This window comes from Prorops nasuta, unplaced genomic scaffold (assembly GCF_024137725.1).
Source record: "Prorops nasuta isolate Cenicafe-Biocafe unplaced genomic scaffold, Cenicafe_Pnas_1.2 PNAS00025, whole genome shotgun sequence".
Lineage (NCBI taxonomy): Eukaryota > Metazoa > Arthropoda > Insecta > Hymenoptera > Bethylidae > Prorops > Prorops nasuta.
This window is the reverse complement of record NW_027116822.1, coordinates 3595148-3611673: the sequence shown is the minus strand read 5'-3', so window position 1 is coordinate 3611673 and position 16526 is coordinate 3595148. Positions and strand designations below refer to the sequence as shown.

Sequence of the window (16526 nt, the reverse complement as noted above, 5' to 3'; positions counted from 1 at the left end):
CTACTTGCGTATGATAACTACCAGATAAGTTGATTAAATGACTTTTACCCGCTACTAATTGAGATAGGATTACAATAGATTAAGTCTAAAACCACGTCAATTTCGTTGCATTTTTATTTCCTTTATTCTGCACTATTTGAACATAACGACACTTACGTATACTGACAGGGTGTTACGGGAGTTACAAAAAGTAGTAGTACACTTGAGATTTGTAAGATCATTAAATAAGTATATGAATAGAATAATATTAATTAAATATATTAGAATTTTTCTCTCCTATTTTCCCTCCTCATCTAGCCCCACCACCCTGCAACCATTACTGCATATATATAATTATATCCACTGCTGGTTCTCAAACACGTCAGAAATCAAATTTTCGTTGGCGCGTAATCATTTATACTCGTGCACGATTTTGCCGAAAGATTTCTCTCTTAGATTGCTCGAGTTCTTCTGGCGACTGTCTCGAAAAATAGATCTAGATAGATGGATAGAAAGATAAGGAAAGTAACGGAAATCTTTCTCTTTCAACCGCGTCATCAGCCACCATTCCTCAAACCGATTCAATTATTCGAAGAATCGGATGAGCTTTTTCCAGTAGGAAAACGATCAGAAAAATAGCAGCAACCCCAGTCATTTAGAATCCTCGGAAGGGGAGTCTCCTCTCAAAAGTCCTTCTTTTTGCTCTTGTCGTCCAAAATGTAGCTGATTTCTTGTCCAGCAACAGCAGGACGCAAATAGTGCGGCTCCACGTCTATTTTTTCCTTAACGCCAGCATCAAGGACCATCGAGTGATGGGGTCCTCTGTGCAGTTGCTGAGGTAATACATCCGGTTGCTCCTCGTCCTCCTGCTTCTCCCGTTCGTTGTGCTGTTGCTGGGCCTCTTGCTGTTCCTTGTGATGATGATGATGATGATGGTGCTGCTGCTGTTGCTGCTGCTGTTGTTGCTGTTGCAGCTCGGTGTGTTGCTGTTGTAGCTCGTGATGATGATGTTGCTGCTGCTGCTCGTGTTTCTCGTGCTTCTCCCCACCATGGTTACCCTCCTTCTTCAGCAACTCCCTCACCGTGTCGAAATCAATGTCCTCGACGAATTTGCCCAGCAACGCTTTAGTTGCTGATTCGTCCAATTTTTCCGACCCTTTCAACTGCTTCATCAACTGTAGGAATCTCTCGTTGGCCTCGACCCCACCGCCACTGCTATTCTTCGACGAGTTTAGATTGGGATTCAGCAGGAGGTCCGGCGTCTCGTGGATGACGTTCACGTTTTTATCGAGGCTCTCCTCTGCCAGTGACTGGAGCAAGGTATTGTAGTCTGGTTTGATCCTGGAGGTTTCCATGCAGGAACTGCAGGAACAGTTGGTGATTATTTGTACTTTCTTCTGCATCGTTATTGGATTGTTTTCTTCGTCCTTGCAGTCTAGTGTTACCTGAAATGGAGAACAAGTTGCATGTATATATGTAAATTAATAATTTCGTTTAATTGGCCAAAAAAAAAAAAAAAAAAAAAAAAAACATGGACATTAACATTAATTATTTTTATAAGACTGTAAGATATATAATATATCGAATAAAACTATTTTACATCCGAGAAAAATAGTATGAAAAAATTCAAGCGTTTTATACGAAAGAAGCTTCGAATGAATTTTTACGTTCGCTGGATGGATGGAATAAAGTAAAACATATAAGAGGCTTTGGAGTTCCATCTGGGAAAAAATTGTTTACCGTATGCCAAACGCTGTCGAGTGGTTGACAAGAGTCGCAATAGGGTCTTATTAGATCTCCAGGAGCAGAAGGTTCGCTGTGGGGTACCATGTAAGAGAAACAAGCCCCGACGCACACGTTGTTGTCCAACTCTTGCGACGAGCATTGGGGCCAAGCAACTACCTGCTTTATAGGCGTAGTCTTGCACCAACTGTGCTTGTCAGGATACAGGACGATATTGTGCACCTATATGCAAACAATAAAAATATTATCCACACTGTAAAACGACCGAGGAACGAATTATTATTATTATTATGAAAAATACCTTGTGTTCCCGATGGGCGAACGTGGTCCTGGAATGAACCAGCAGGATCATCGTCCCCACTATCCTCCACAAAGACCGCATGATTTCTGCAAGTACAAATAAAATTATCGGGTGAGTTTAATGACCCCTTAAATTCAAACTGTAAACAACAAATTGAACGCGCAATGGCCCGTGACGCAATCGTAGCAGGATTTGTCCTTAAAATTCTTGCGTAATCGGCCTCATCAAACAAGACGGTATCTTACGAGTGCTCATTGGGAGTTTATATAAAATAAAAGGGGTACGCCGCCGGCTCTAACGGACAAACGGGTTTTCGAGAGGACCGTGTTCATTCATAGATCGTTAACTCCTCTCCTCTCCTCTCCTTTCCTCTCCAGCCCTGCCTCATGTCCTTACCGTAAGTCCCTCGCCTCGCTCTTTGCTCCGTTTTCGATCATTGCCACACAGATTTTCAGATAACTCTACTACTACTACTCTGTACCATGCATTTATATATATATATACAATGACCGTGTGAATATAAGAGAAACGAAGGGAAGAAATATTTTCACGTATATATATATATAGATATATATAGCCATGAAAGAATAAGTATAAGAAGAAGAAGAAGGAGGAGAGAATACGCGTGTAATGAGAATTAGGAATGCCAGGAGGGTGCAGGCATGCAGTACCACGTAAAGAATTGCTCGATGACGACGATTCTCCTGGATCGTGTTCGGCCTTGAAGAATTCGAGTCTCGACAAGAGGAGGAATCTCGTCTAGACACAATTGGTCCGCGGCATTTCCAAGGGAGAGGAACGACTTTTCGTTCCCCTCCGCTGCGTTTCAATTCCATTGCCCAGGCTCTTTCCTTATTCTCACACTGGATCCCCTCGATCCGCTCTTTCTTGCAGCTTGTTCCGGGAATCTCGTTTAGGGAGGAACGTTGGCGCACGCGTGAGAGAGAAAGAGGGAAAGTAGGGGAGGGGGAGGATGAGGTGGATAGAAAAAGGAAAGACGGCGATATATATCGTAAAAACGGACGCACTCGCTGGCCGACAAGAATTTTTTGTCGCGAAGCTTCTTGGAGAACAAAGCTGTACGAGGGACAGGGGTTTCTCGCGTGTCCAACGGAGCGGAGATTTCAACGAGCGAGTAGAAAATATCTGAAAGGTTTGTGTATCTTATGTGTATATATATATATATATATAGTATATCGCGAAGGACGCTCGATCGAAGTACGGCCCTGAAGGGAATAAAGCGAGCTGCAGAAGTGGAGAGGTCTTTGTTGCTGCGCCACCTCGAACCACCTCCTCTTCTCGCCTCCGGGCATATCGGTGATGGTGACCGCTCGCGCTCCCTTCCGTTTCGCAAGGACCGAACGAAACGGTCCGCCGTGGACCCGACGGATGGACCGGAATGAAATGGAACGGAACGGTGGTAAACGCGCGCGCACGCTACTACGGCTACGACTACGAAGAGAGTGGTACAGGGCACGCAGCACAGGTAGGTATGGGCACCGAACAGGTACGGCCTCGCCTCGCCCGAGAGCCAGCCACGAGATTAATTTGATTTTCAAGCAAATTTGACGCGGCTCGAGTCGAGCGGGCCCGCACAAAGGGCCCAAGCCCAAACCCGATTCGTTCCATTCCTACCTCCCGATACTCAATCTTGACACCCCGAGAGACTATCACCCGCGGCCTGCCACCTTTGCCGTTTACCTTCTTCAAGAATTTATAACGTCTCTCCCCCGTATAACCTGTTTTTCGCAAACTCTCCTCATCGCAATAATTTTCATTCGCTGCTTTCAATATTCTCTACCACCGTTACTCGCTCGCGTCCCTCCGCCGCGAACATTATTCCTGGCAAAATAGTTTCGTCAGTACCGATCGATCATACGGCCCTGAAGAGCGTAGCGGCAACCTGATCACCTTCGCAACCTTTTCCTATGCGTATTATATATATGTGTAATATGTGTATGCGATCATTTTCTTTTGTATATACGTGTATAGAGTTGTACCGGATTTATGGAATTTGCGTTCAAGATGTTGTTGTTTTCTTTATTCGAGGCGATATTCCGTCGAGATGGATGTGCGACGAATGTAATGTTTATATATATATATATATATATGAGAGCGGGGGGGGGGGGGGGGGGGGGTGGGGGGACGCGATGGCTGGTAGCGCTGGTCTCGAGCCGTCTACGCAGTTATTCCCTTCTACTGGGAGTTACGATTATTAGTATTCGAAATACCGAATGCTCTCGCGAAGGTCGACGAGACACTCGAGATGTTGAGCTGCTAGCGGAAAAAACAAAACCATAAGACCGGAGAGTGAAATCGATATGGCGACTCTGTCCGAAATAATGAAGCGTTCGATCCTTATCTTATTATCTCGGCTCCTTCCACGCTCTCCCCTTTTTATCTCACAAAAATCGCCTAACTTTCTATTCCAGTCTTCAGCAATTTGGACGATTCGTTCGCTGGGCTCTTGTCGCGAGCGTTGTTCAACCTTTGACCCCTATCGCAGCCCATACGTGGAGTCTCGCGAGTATCGGGCTAATGGGCGGGGGGGGGGGGGTGGGGACAAGAAAAGAAGAGATCCAGAAGGAGGAGGAAGGAAAAGGGAGCAAAAGGAACGATCGAAATCGACGAGACGAGGGTGTGTATCTAGTGTGCGTGGTGGTGTTGCACAGGAGTGAAGAGGAGATAAAAGAGGTACTGGGTACTGGCTTGCGGAGGACGGAACGGTAAGAAGGTATGGTATAGATGGGCGTGTGTGTGTGAGCGCGCGCGCGCGCGCGCTATAGGGAGAGAGAGAGAGAGAGAGAGAGAGAGAGAGAGAGAGAGAGAGACTGGAGGATGGGCCGAAAACACGTTGGACGTGTGGCGCCATCTCGGCTCTTTTTTTTTCTCCCCCTCCCCCAACCCAACCCCTCGAAGACCACCACACACTACACACGTTTTGCTGCTTTTGTTCTTTCGCCCATACTAATTCTTCGCGAGCTGCACCGTGCCTCGTGCTCTCAATGGTGCTGGCCGGATAGGATTGGGTCTTGAAAGAAGGGGAATTCTCATCTCATCTCATCTCCCCCTGCCCACCTCTCGTCAAGAAACGTAAGAAGAAGGGCGTCTACGCACACCGGACCCTACCGCATGTGCCCTCCTTTAAGTCGAACAGTGTGATGGCACCCGTGCGGACCACATACCTGTAAAGCAGCGGGCTTAAAAGGGAGCCAGAGCCAAGAACAGGTCGTTAAAATGTAATGACATTGTTGTTTTTAATGCTCGCCTCTTTAAAACGACCTCTTTTCTTCGTGGCTCCTCACCTCCCCCACTCGATGCTGTAAAACCGCGAATTTCGCTCGATAAGCGCGATAACGATCCTCCTGTGGATCTGCGGTGAAAGTAGCGACTTTCGCGCTGGACACTTTTTGTCGAGTGAACGTGATATCGATACTCCCGGTGTTTTTTCGGCCCCTATATAACGGCTCTCGTCTCGCGTTTAAGAGAGATGACGATGCTGGTTTCACGAAGCCCGCACCAATGCTCCGTGCCAAGTGTCGCTCGCGCGCGCGTGTGTACCGGTTTCTGCTCCGTCGGCTCAAATTTTTCGCCTCTCCTCCTCTTGCTTCCTGCACACCGATTGATCACGCCACATATATGACGTAATTAAATAGCCGGCGGCTGTAAGGCCCCTCTCGGATCTGTAGGAAAAGTACTCGATTGTATATATATATATATATATATATATATATATATATATACACAGAAAATGGAAAAACTCTCTTAAAATAAAATTCAATGGAGAACGAGCGAATAGCTACCGTATATGACAGTTTATACTGGAAGCTGTTGGATTCTCACGGTCGCAACGAGAGCTATCATTAACTTGAGAATAAAAGGGTTCCAGTTCTAGCATTAGGATCACAGCGGGCTAAACGTTTTCGATGGGCCGAACCACTTATTACGCGTAAACGTCCACGAGTGGCGTGTAAACCAAACAAAAAAACAACAACAACAAGAGAGAGAGAGACAGAGTAGAAGTATAGAAAAAGAAGGACTATGTAGCTGCGTGTCGAATAAAATGCGCAGCGCACAAAGTTCTAGCACGGTAATCCTAGAGACGACTCCCACCAGATTCTCTCTATCACTGCAAAGCCTCTATGCGAGAGATACGATGGCGCAAGAGAGTTCAACACCAATCACACAGCTGGAGACATGTATAGCTTTCAACAAACACTGTTTTTCTCATTGTTTATATAGCAAACGCACAATGGTTGCGGGCGGAGCCTGCACGAGAGAACTCGCACTACGAATGTAAATAAGAGATTGCAGGAGGACCTTTCAACCGAGTGGTATTCGGAGAAAAGCAGCAGGAGCAGAAACGGAAAGAGCAACACCAGGAGGATAACATAAGCTAAACTCACCTTATGGCGAGCGCGAACTGGATAAGTCCCTTGCCTTGCGTGTAAGTGTGCTTCGTGCGTGGGTGGGTTAACGTGTTTCTGTGTGTGTGTGTGTGTAAAAGAGAGAAAGAGAGAGGGATGTAGGAGGGGGGTGGGGGGGGGGGGGTGGGGGAGAAAGAAAAAGAGAGAGAGGGATAAAGATCGAGCAGGGCCCGTTAACAGCTAGGAGCTTACTGAAGAGTCCGCGTTCTCACTTCGGTAGCTAGCAGCCGCTGGGCCGCGGGGCCCACGACGTGCAGCTGAGAAAAATCCGAGACCACCTTCTGCCAAAGTACAGAGATCCGATACGTGGTATAGCCGAGCCAAGCGCCGAGCTGAGCTGTGCACGAAACTGTGCTGCCGATCTCTCGTATTCCTCCACCTCCTCCTCTTGCTTTACCACCTCCACTCCTTCTTCTCCACCACCTCCTCCACCTCTTCCTACTCGGTACACTCGGTTCCGCTCTGTTCCCGTTTCGTTCCTTCTACCAACCCTCCTGCCCTCCCCCCTCACTCACTCTCTCTCTCTCTCTCTCTCCCGTTGCTCTTACTGGTACCTTCCATACACGCTTGGTGTTCATTGCATCGGTGTGTGTGTGTGTGTACAGCAAACGCCCCACTCCTGGTCACGCGCGCGAGAAGGAGCCACGGAGAAGGATAAGAGTGCGATGGAGGGAGACGCGACGCGATGCTGCGCGACGCGAGCGAGAACTAGCAGCAGGATGGCTGGTGGTGAGCGAGGGGGATTTTTCACGGCTTACCTGGTGCACCGTAAAAAGCAACATCGCCCCAGGCTTTACACCTCGGACCAGTAAAACATGTCGTGCGCTAGTGCCGAAGTGCGTTCGTCATAAGGAGTCGGAGTCGGAGACGGAGCGGGGAGCCCTCTTCTTCTTCTTCTCCTTCTTCTTCTTCCTCCTTGGGCGGAGTAGACCAAAGGTGACGAAGAGGAGGTTTGCCAAACCGCATGGCTGCTGTTACTGCTCACCGTGTTGTTCCTCCTGCTGCTCGACGCTAATCATCCTACCTTCTCGCAGTTCTCTTCCTTTAATCAACCCGCGACCCTACAATAAATCTCGCGTCTCTCGCACGGATACTTTCTTCCTTCTACGACCACCGACTCTATATACGCTGCTCTTCTTCCTCCTCCTCGAGAATCTCTCTTAACAATAATAAATCTTCTCCAGTGCATTTGTCTTTTTATTACAAGAATATACAAGCAATTTTCTTACGCAAGTAGCTATCCGATAGATCTACGCTAAACTCGGTTGAGTCGAAGGGAGTAAAAACTTGCGGTATCCGTGGATAAACCGCCGCTCTCCTCGCTAAATACCAGCGTGGAATTTGCTATAGCGTCGTGTGTTTCTTCGTTTAAAGTTGCATCAATATAGTCGCCATTGCTCGTGTAAGCGTAAGAGCTTTGGCTCGCCTCTCGCTTGATCTTCGAGGCAGCTGGTCCGAGGACTTTTAGCAGATAATTATACAATTTTTCACATTTCTCCTTTGTGTTGACGTCCATCGAGCTGCCCCATACGATGAAGCCATCGGCTCCGAGATCGGCAATTTTTTTCATCGAGGTCTCCATATCCGACTGATCGCATTAATATTATAAAAGTTAGTTTGATGGATTTCTGCACAGATGAAAGGTAATTTGGCTAACCTGAAGGACGAAGGTGCTTTGTTTATCTTGGTACATGTACCAAATGTAAGGGATGATCTTTGGAGCGGTACTGGTGCTTCTGGAAATTCTCTCGGCCTCTTTAATCCTTCCCTCGAATAAGCCTAATCTCTGTCTAGGCGTCAATTCCCATCGCATGTATATGGAAGGTGCCAGAAAGTTCTCCAATGAGAAGAGCCACTTCATCCTGCAAGGAAACCTTTCTAACTCTGTGCCATTCAAAGTACATCGAGATAAGAGATAAGAATCCCCGAGCATGCTTATTTTCGCTTAAAGAATATCATCGTCATCATCATCGTCATTGTAGTCGTCGTCGTCGTCGTCGTCGTCGTTAACCCTGGCAATGACCCAAATTATCGTAAATATTGTAATCTAACACTATGCATGTACCGGCCGATAATGAACATTTCGTAATTTCTTATCATCGACAGACAAACGTACAACATGATTAATGACAATAGCAGGGAGAACAGGGAATTACCTATCGTTCTCCGCAACCGCTTTAGGCTCGCAACTGGAGCTTCTGTGATTAGGGGTTTCGTTGAAGCAGTAAGGATAAGCGTAATAAGTCCATTTGGCAGCGGGTCTCAGGCTCACAGCCAATTTTAACGTCTCCTCCATAAAAATCCTGCCTGATTTTTCAAATTCTTTTGCGGCCTGATGCTCGACGGCCTTCTTGTCCCAGGTGGGATATCTTTTGCTCACGAGTCTCATGGAGAGATCTTTGTACGGTTGAAGGGATGCCCAGTTCTGACGAAAGATTGGCCGCCAGCTCTCAAAGTCAATCACGCCGAGGCCTTGGAATGACTCATCAGGGATTTGGCTAATCAAGTGTTCGGCGAACACCTCCAAGTGTCTGGTAAGATTGCCCTCTTGAGGAACACCGCCATTCCTCACCACCAGTTTACCTGAACAATAGCGCGACATTATAGCTTCTTGCCAAAATAATTAACATGATAAATGCCACAGAGAATAATGCGTGTTTCTTATGTATAATTCTATTTTGCTCTTTCTTGTTTCATACCACTCTTATCCTGTAGCAACGCTGGGAATGATCCAGGATCGTAAAGGATCGCTATTTGGTCCCCTCGAAAGCTGTCGTTGGTGTTTTGCCTAATGCCAAATTTGGACGATACCTCCTGGAAACGCATGCCGTATTTGTGGCAGACGAAACTTGGCACGTTCCAATAAATGTCGAATTCACTCTTGCGAACATGATTGACGACCGAGGTGCCACTAAACAGAGAATCTTGGGTCATTCACGCGCGGATGCTGACAACTTACTGATTAGATTAAAGAGTGTCCTCCCGAATGCCAAACTACTGCTAATGTAAGCTCTCGTTGGACTCTTCCTAAAAGTGGACAACGATAAATGGCTATGGTTGAAAAAAATTAAAGTCAAGTACCCGAAGAAGAACCTATTGGCATTGCTACCCAAGAGCGACAAGGTCAGAAGAGATAACACTTTGAACATCGTGTTGCGCGCAATTGTTACAACCTTATTGAGAAATTAATGAAATGTGGTCTTTTTATTTGTTCGCTTGCTTGCTCGCCGAACCTCTGGCGCGCGTGTGTACGTGTGCTGTGTCAATGTTTAGGGGTATCGACGTGAGACGGAGCGCGAGTGCCACTGTGTTAACGAAATGTTCACAGGCAGCTTTAATTATCACCGGCTAACGTGCGAAAGAGATCCCGAAATAAATGTGATTGTTATATCAGGTTGGTCAAAGGCGAATTTCTTGCTTCCTTTCGCACCCCCCGTTAGTACAATAAATCACGACAGTTTCAATGTCTCTTGGAATTTGTCGCGGCGGTGAGTTGGGGTGGGGAGGATTTTGAGAAAAATTCCACCCCGAAGGATCCTCGATCGGTAAAAGTAGCGCCAGGCTTGCCGTCGCTAATTGTGAAAAACGAAGCTAGCGAGAGGGTGAGTTGGTTTGCGTGTGTACGAGTCTCGTGTTTGCCAGAGAATGCTAGCACTAGAAACATATAACTGAATTCTGTTCAATTTCAAGCCTGTATTTATTCCATGTCGTGCGTGTTGGGTTCCCCACCTACGTCCTCGACATTCTTATCAGACTCTATTGTTTGTCGTTTGGACGTTTCCGCTTTTTTCCTTTGCTGAAAGAGTATCACGATCGTCGAGACCCAATACTCTTACCGAATAGCGTCTAATTAATTCACTCGGTTAATGAATTTTTGCTTCTTCCAAAAATTAACAGCTGTTACACCGCTCGTTTCCCAGTATTAAAATGGTACCGTGTGTTCTTGAAGAGTTTTTCTCAGCGAGCGAGTAGTCTCTGCTGGTTGCAATCAAACGAGTGACCGTGCTTTCTCACCCATCATTTTTTGTTCAAGTATATTGATAAAGGAGAGGCGAAAGCCAATGAATCAATGTCACCTGCCTCATTGTAATTACAGGTGTAGATCGTCAACTATTCGAAGGCTGCTCCAAGTTCATGTCTCAAAGACTAATATCAACAGCTTGCTAATCTTTCCATGGTCGTTGGGCTCCCTTTATCGTTGAAACCTTGCGCACCTCGAGCGTGTGTCGTAAAGGAGCGACAGTGGGGGAAAAAGGACCTCGAGATGCATTAAACTCTATTGATTTTCTTGTTAAGTACTACCTTTGCACGGTGGTACAAACGATGAAAGAAACTTATAAATTTTACCGCTGAAATTTGATCGTGTAACAGATGGTTCATTATGAATAAAAAAATACTCTATGATAATATATTTGCATATAGATAATGTGTGTCGTGAGGGAGCCAAGAAAAAGACAAAATTTCTTTCAACGAACCTGACTTTATTTTTACCTCAGCCCTCGCACCGTGATCAGCTGAGAATGTTAAAGAAATTAGTGCATTTGGAATCTGAACAGGACATACCTGCGTTGGTTTGCTTACATTATCGCAGTATTTAGTATCATATTTTATCTACAGTTAGAGTCACGTACATATAGATATATATGTATATACAGACGCATCGTTTAAAATTGCAATCTTTACGCAGCGCCAAGTGCAGAGCAGGCAAGAGTGACACCTTTCGAATATCGTCAGATTCGCTCAGACAGTTTGCGAAAGAGCATGTCGTTGTTGTGAAATCAATAATAAATGATTGGCTTTTTCTTTTCTTAGCAATACCACCAATCGCAATTCTTGCCATCCCCCGGCGCTTCATTGCAATGTTTGCATACGCGAGATAATTCTGCCTAGATAATTCCAAGTTTTTAACTAACGAACTACTGGAGAACCAAACCAATTTTACCAGGTGTCATGCTAGGACAGCGCCAGTTATATAGGTAGTATTGAAGATTGCCGTCACCCATTCCGAATTTTAACGCCGTCAGGAATTCCTTGTTGTCCATCAAGTCTAGCGCATTGAAAACATCAAAGCCCAGCTGGAATGACAAAATTAAAATTAACAGAGAGAGAGAGAGAGAGAGAGAGAGAGAGACATACAGCAAGAACCACGTAATTTATCGTGCAACTTACATTGCGCGCGGATATTAAAGCATCGTTCATAAGCTCGAGCCACGGAGTAACCGTTGAAACATTATAAAAACTATATGCAGCCCTGAGAGTCTTGTGCGTTTGATGGTGCATCACAGAGCTCGGTAATGTGTAATAGCTGACCATATCGGTGATTTTACCATCATTCTCAACTACAAAGCTATTAATGATACCATTCTTTGGTATAAACCAATGTTCGAATTCCTCCACGGAAAACATTGGTGCAAGATCAAATCGCTCCAAGTACTATTATTAAATAGATTAATGACTTTATTATATTACGATTGCCGTATGAAGAAGCTCATAAATATAAGTATACTTACACTGCTTAAAAGTTTGTGAGCTTGTGGCACATCAGTAGGCACCATTTTTCTAAAGCCAGGCACCTTTGTGTTATCAGGCAGTTTGTACAGCTTTAAAGTGCGTTGCATTGTCATGTTACGAGACAAATGCGAAAATTTTATTTCAATAAGCTTCTTTGGATTGAGGGATCGATGCCAGTATCTATACGTAATTCATACATTGATTTGCTTCATGACCAATCAATATAGTTGAGTTTAATAAAAACAAAATCTTACCTGCACGTTGCAATGGGCTTTGGTAAAACTACACCAGCAGTATACACAGCTTGAAATATACCTTGGAGATTAACCCTCCTTGTTATTTCTCTGATCAGAACAGGCGCTACTCTTTTTGATCTCAATTTTTTATGTACACAAAGAAAATTAATCTCCACCATCTTCTGAGAGCTAAGAAAATTGACAAAATTCAATTAATAAACTATAAATGTATGTATATATATATATATTGAACATACTGATTGTAAATGCGTAAGGTAGCTGGTATTGCAGAAATAAATCCTACAAGACGACCACTTTTGCACACTCTGACAGCACAGTGCCATTCCTTGCACCAGCCAGGAGGTTGTAAAGCCCTGTAAAATTGTAATTGATCCACTATGCCATTTTGAATAGATATAGGTATTCATAGACTAATTTACCATTGTAGAAAGTTGGGAGGATAATCAAATCTGAACATTGCATCGTCATCTTCGACATAATTTTCTGACAGTAGGGTATAAAGCTCGCCCAATACTAAAGGATCGTCCAAGTTGAGAGTATCCCATTGAAAGCCAGCAGGTAAGGAGTAGGGCTCCTCCCTCACCGATGTTTTATCTGGCTCTATAGGTTCGTTGCATGAAAAATTTTCCTCTGCAATAATTCATTATTATTAATAAGATATTTTATCACAATGGAAATGATATTTTTATATCATTACCCATCCTTGGTACAGGCTGTGTACTCCAAAATTGATAAGATTTTTGCATGGCTTCTTCCTGCGTTTTAGCAGGTTTTTGCTGCATGTTCAATACTTCCATGGCCATTTGTATATCTTTTATTGAGATATTGCATGCACTAGGAATATCATTCTCTTCCGTGGTACTGGAATTATTGTAGCTCTCAACAGTACTGTGGGCAGCCTGATTTTTCTTCTTGCGGTCTCTCTTTTTTGAGCTATCGAGAAAATACAAACCAAAAACTTTAGAAAAATTTAGGTGTATACTTCTCCATTGAGAGGAGCTATAAGTCAGGGGGTTTTTGTTTACAAGTTGAAATTTTAATTTGGACAAAGGATTGGGACGGAATAATGATGAAAGTTTAAAGGAAACAGAATCCTCTGGAAAAGAGATTTGCATTTTCATGGCGACGATTGTTGCAATCAATGAATTTGATTACATATTAAATAGAACTGTCTACTATATACGTGTCGTGGTTGTGGTACCGGCTATTCGTCATGAGTTTATTAATTATACCTTGGAGTATTAAATGGACATTTTGCGAGTACGTAATACCATTAATTATTACGAATCCAAATTGTTCACATACCTCTTGGATTTTCCATTCTTTTCGTGATTATCATCATTCTTAGCCTCTTGCTCTACGACTTGACTCTTATCCTCCATTTTAATATGGATTTGGGAACAGCGCACGCGCTACCTACCTGCTTCTTCTGCTATAATGCTGAAAGGATCCGCGTGTGCGCGCTTGTGCGCCTATAGATAGAGTGTGCTTCTCTCTTTTCCACACCGCACATACTGCCATCTCTACAATGTGCTCTAATAATAACAATGTGTGACAATCCATATTACCGATCTGTCGGGTTGTTGTTATCATCCCTTACTGTAATATCGACAGTCCTCTTTCGAAGAGTCTACCTATCTTTTGAATACGGGGAAGAGATGTCGCTGCCAGCAACGCGAGCAGCAAATTAATATAAGCAATCGAAAATTTTAATGTATGATTGAAATATTTACGTACATCTCGTACATTGTACAACATACGCACGCATGAATCGTTTGACGATTATTCGATAAGGCTTAGTCGAGTGGTTCGAGTTAGGTAAATGCTGCGTAAAAGTAAAAAAAAAAGTAAAAGGACAGAGGAAAGAGAAGAAGCAGAAGAACTTGATCTTTAGATTGCCATTCATTACGACAGCACTATAGTAAACTCTGTTAGGCATTCCACTTGGGTCGTAAAGCTTCTTACGCTACTCACGTCTTTGGTGGAAGTCAATACAGATTGGTAATGACGTGTGTCAGTCGCGAAAGAGATATTTAACGGTTCTATATGGCACATGGACGTAATGCGCTGGTATCGCGTCGCACGTCCAACGAAATATTATTTCACGTTGACCGAAGCCATCTATTCGATGATTTGGGCGACGAGCAAATTTACGTACTCGATTATTTAGGGAGGGAGGGGGAGCGGAAGAATACAAGCAAGAGAGGGAGACATGCGAACGTAAGTATTTCTGATCGAATTCCAAATGGCTGGTTCATCGTTTGGCCCGATCGATGACAGTCGTGGGTCGGTAAGAATTCAAAGGCTGACGAGCAAATGGACAAATGTCGCCGAGGGATCGGAGGAGGAGAGAGAGAGAGGAGGCAAAATAAACAAGAGGGAAAATTGACGATGCAAAAAAGGGGATAGTTGCGATAGCTGCTGCAGCCAACGGCCTAATCAGTTTACAGCTCGATCGATCGATGACCTTTTTCCAAGCTATATTTTCCTCGCGATTCTTGCTCTTCCATCTGTATACAGTAGAAAGAATCTTTCCCCTTAATTGATCCACCATCCTAAAATAAATCCCGCATAGCGTACATAGTGTCAAAAATGATGTTCCTAAAACGTTCCAGCGTGTCAAATTGAGAGCAGGAACGTTGTCGACACTATGTGTGCTATAAGGGGGTCTATCATCGTCCTCTTGTTGCTTTGGCAGCGAAATAACCGTCCAAGTATGAAGCTTTTTGCACTGGCACACATACGCGCACACACACGAGTCGCGCGTTTATGTAAATATATATCCTCGAGGCCTGCCATACCGTCGTCGTACTTTCGCATAGGACAAATTTCAGCTCGTGCAGGCATACCGTGTCTATCGGCACTGTGTGTTGTGTATCGTCGATGCACGGCGAACCGCGCGCGCACCACCGGTTCGCTTCATCTTCTTATTCAATTCATGCAAATTACGGGCAGGATCGATGATAATATTAATTTTATGTCACGTCGCTTTCTCTCCCGTCGACATCGGATCCCAAAGGATATGACAAGGGTTTGTCCCATTGTCCGCACTCTCCCCCGACCATCGCGTTCCCGTTTAGCCACAACTGGAAATTCCATTTTTCTCCGTGCAATCTCAATGGTCGCGCAATATAAACTCGCGGGACGATCGCGATCATCGCTTTCCGCGTGAACGGATTTCGCTCTTCTCTCTTTCTCTCTCGCGCGCGCGCGCGCTCTACGTAACTACTGGAACCGCTTGTATACAATAGCTAGCGCGTTTCTTTTGCTTTTTTTCGGAGGTTGATCGCGAGCGGCAGATCGGTTTGTAAGCGCCGCTACAAAACGCATCGCGTGCACGCTAATGAGAGTAATCGCTTAATAAAAGCGGCCCACCCCCCCCCCCCCCCATTCACTCTTCTTCTTCTTCTTCTTCGTCGCTTTTACCGACCGAACTCGGGAGACGCGCCGTTGTTGCGTGACGGACGGGTCTAACCTACGCCCATACAAAATACAAACACGCGCGCGCAATTTCGAAAGAATCAATATTTGACTTTGAGTTTAATTCCACTTCTCGGATTCCAATTTTCGAGAAGAGTTGCGTGTCTCCTCATTGAAAATTATCGCTTCGCAACCGTAGCGAGCGTCGTTTGTGTTCGCTCATCGAAGCGTGCCCGCTACAAATTGACGAACCTGACGCTTTATTGCGCAACTGTATCTGCAATGTTTTTTTTCTGCAATGCGTTGAAAGAATGATAATTGTGCAGGGTCTCCGTATTAAGGCGCGTGGAGAGCGGAAGCGCGTGTGTTCACGCGCCTCATACAGCCTGCACTTTTCTCGGTACCGAAAGACGCTGATGGAACAAGGGGCATATATATATATATGAAGCAGCTTTATCCATCGCTGATTCGCGTCGCGAATTTTCCACAGACGATCGCCCATCATCATCCATCAAGCGCAGGGCCGCCCGATCGATATCGAAAGTTCCATTTGTCATTTTGCTCAATTCTCGATAAACTTTTTTCAGCAACGTTTTTTCGATCCTCAATAACGCGCTTCTCAAAACTGCGTCTCTTCTCCTAAATTCTGAAATACACTCGGCCAACGGTATTTTCAAGCTCAAGTACCTACGCGAGAAGACGGATCGTTCCCATCCATCCCCCCTGTTAATGATTGCCGAACTAGGGTGTTTTCCTTCTTTACCAAATATATATAATAATGTACGTATTATAGTTTATATGTGTACGTGTTCTCCGAAATGATTGTTGTTTCGTGAAATAAATTGCTCGACTCTAGGAATAATAATGACGAAGAATGAAATTAAGGCT

The 16526-nt window shown here is 44.7% G+C and overlaps 3 protein-coding genes across 4 annotated transcripts; all 3 read right to left on the bottom strand.

Moving 5' to 3' along the window:
* Window positions 1-116: 116 nt before the first annotated feature.
* Window positions 117-6837, bottom strand: LOC136782321 (uncharacterized). Its single transcript, XM_066741678.1, has 4 exons — window positions 6663-6837; window positions 2024-2109; window positions 1720-1944; window positions 117-1424 (listed from the first exon to the last, which is right to left on the bottom strand). Exons 2-4 carry the CDS (start codon window positions 2102-2104, stop codon window positions 663-665), a joined length of 1068 nt encoding a protein of 355 aa, XP_066597775.1. The 5' UTR covers window positions 2105-2109; window positions 6663-6837; the 3' UTR covers window positions 117-662.
* Window positions 6838-7635: 798 nt separating this feature from the next.
* Window positions 7636-11525, bottom strand: LOC136782122 (hyaluronidase-like). 2 transcript variants are annotated; one of them, XM_066741312.1, is made up of 5 exons: window positions 11393-11525; window positions 9150-9361; window positions 8607-9033; window positions 8108-8312; window positions 7636-8038 (listed from the first exon to the last, which is right to left on the bottom strand). In XM_066741312.1, exons 2-5 carry the CDS (start codon window positions 9274-9276, stop codon window positions 7706-7708), a joined length of 1092 nt encoding a protein of 363 aa, XP_066597409.1. In that variant the 5' UTR covers window positions 9277-9361; window positions 11393-11525; the 3' UTR covers window positions 7636-7705. The 2 variants fall into 2 exon arrangements, with proteins under 2 accessions (XP_066597409.1, XP_066597408.1); XM_066741311.1 differs by lacking the exon at window positions 11393-11525 and adding an exon at window positions 9532-10084.
* Window positions 10911-13675, bottom strand: Nmt (N-myristoyl transferase). Its single transcript, XM_066741310.1, has 8 exons — window positions 13524-13675; window positions 12916-13151; window positions 12638-12848; window positions 12455-12571; window positions 12216-12386; window positions 11961-12141; window positions 11620-11883; window positions 10911-11525 (listed from the first exon to the last, which is right to left on the bottom strand). Exons 1-8 carry the CDS (start codon window positions 13598-13600, stop codon window positions 11367-11369), a joined length of 1416 nt encoding a protein of 471 aa, XP_066597407.1. The 5' UTR covers window positions 13601-13675; the 3' UTR covers window positions 10911-11366.
* Window positions 13676-16526: the final 2851 nt, after the last annotated feature.

What these genes read in the sequence shown, in the direction of transcription:
- LOC136782321 (XM_066741678.1), bottom strand. Translation starts at nt 2,104, where the DNA reads ATGCGGTCTTTGTGGAGGATAGTGGGGACGATGATCCTGCTGGTTCAT. An exon ending in TCGCCCATCGGGAACACAAG is followed by an intron (nt 1,945 to 2,023) that starts GTATTTTTCATA and finishes GTTTGCATATAG; the next exon opens with GTGCACAATATCGTCCTGTA. An exon ending in TCGACAGCGTTTGGCATACG is followed by an intron (nt 1,425 to 1,719) that starts GTAAACAATTTT and finishes TCTCCATTTCAG; the next exon opens with GTAACACTAGACTGCAAGGA.
- LOC136782122 (XM_066741311.1), bottom strand. Translation starts at nt 9,599, where the DNA reads ATGTTCAAAGTGTTATCTCTTCTGACCTTGTCGCTCTTGGGTAGCAAT. An exon ending in GTTGCTACAGGATAAGAGTG is followed by an intron (nt 9,034 to 9,149) that starts GTATGAAACAAG and finishes GCTATTGTTCAG; the next exon opens with GTAAACTGGTGGTGAGGAAT. An exon ending in GCGGTTGCGGAGAACGATAG is followed by an intron (nt 8,313 to 8,606) that starts GTAATTCCCTGT and finishes GTTTCCTTGCAG; the next exon opens with GATGAAGTGGCTCTTCTCAT.
- Nmt (XM_066741310.1), bottom strand. Translation starts at nt 13,600, where the DNA reads ATGGAGGATAAGAGTCAAGTCGTAGAGCAAGAGGCTAAGAATGATGAT. An exon ending in CTCACAAACTTTTAAGCAGT is followed by an intron (nt 11,884 to 11,960) that starts GTAAGTATACTT and finishes ATTTAATAATAG; the next exon opens with TACTTGGAGCGATTTGATCT. An exon ending in CTTTAATATCCGCGCGCAAT is followed by an intron (nt 11,526 to 11,619) that starts GTAAGTTGCACG and finishes TTGTCATTCCAG; the next exon opens with CTGGGCTTTGATGTTTTCAA.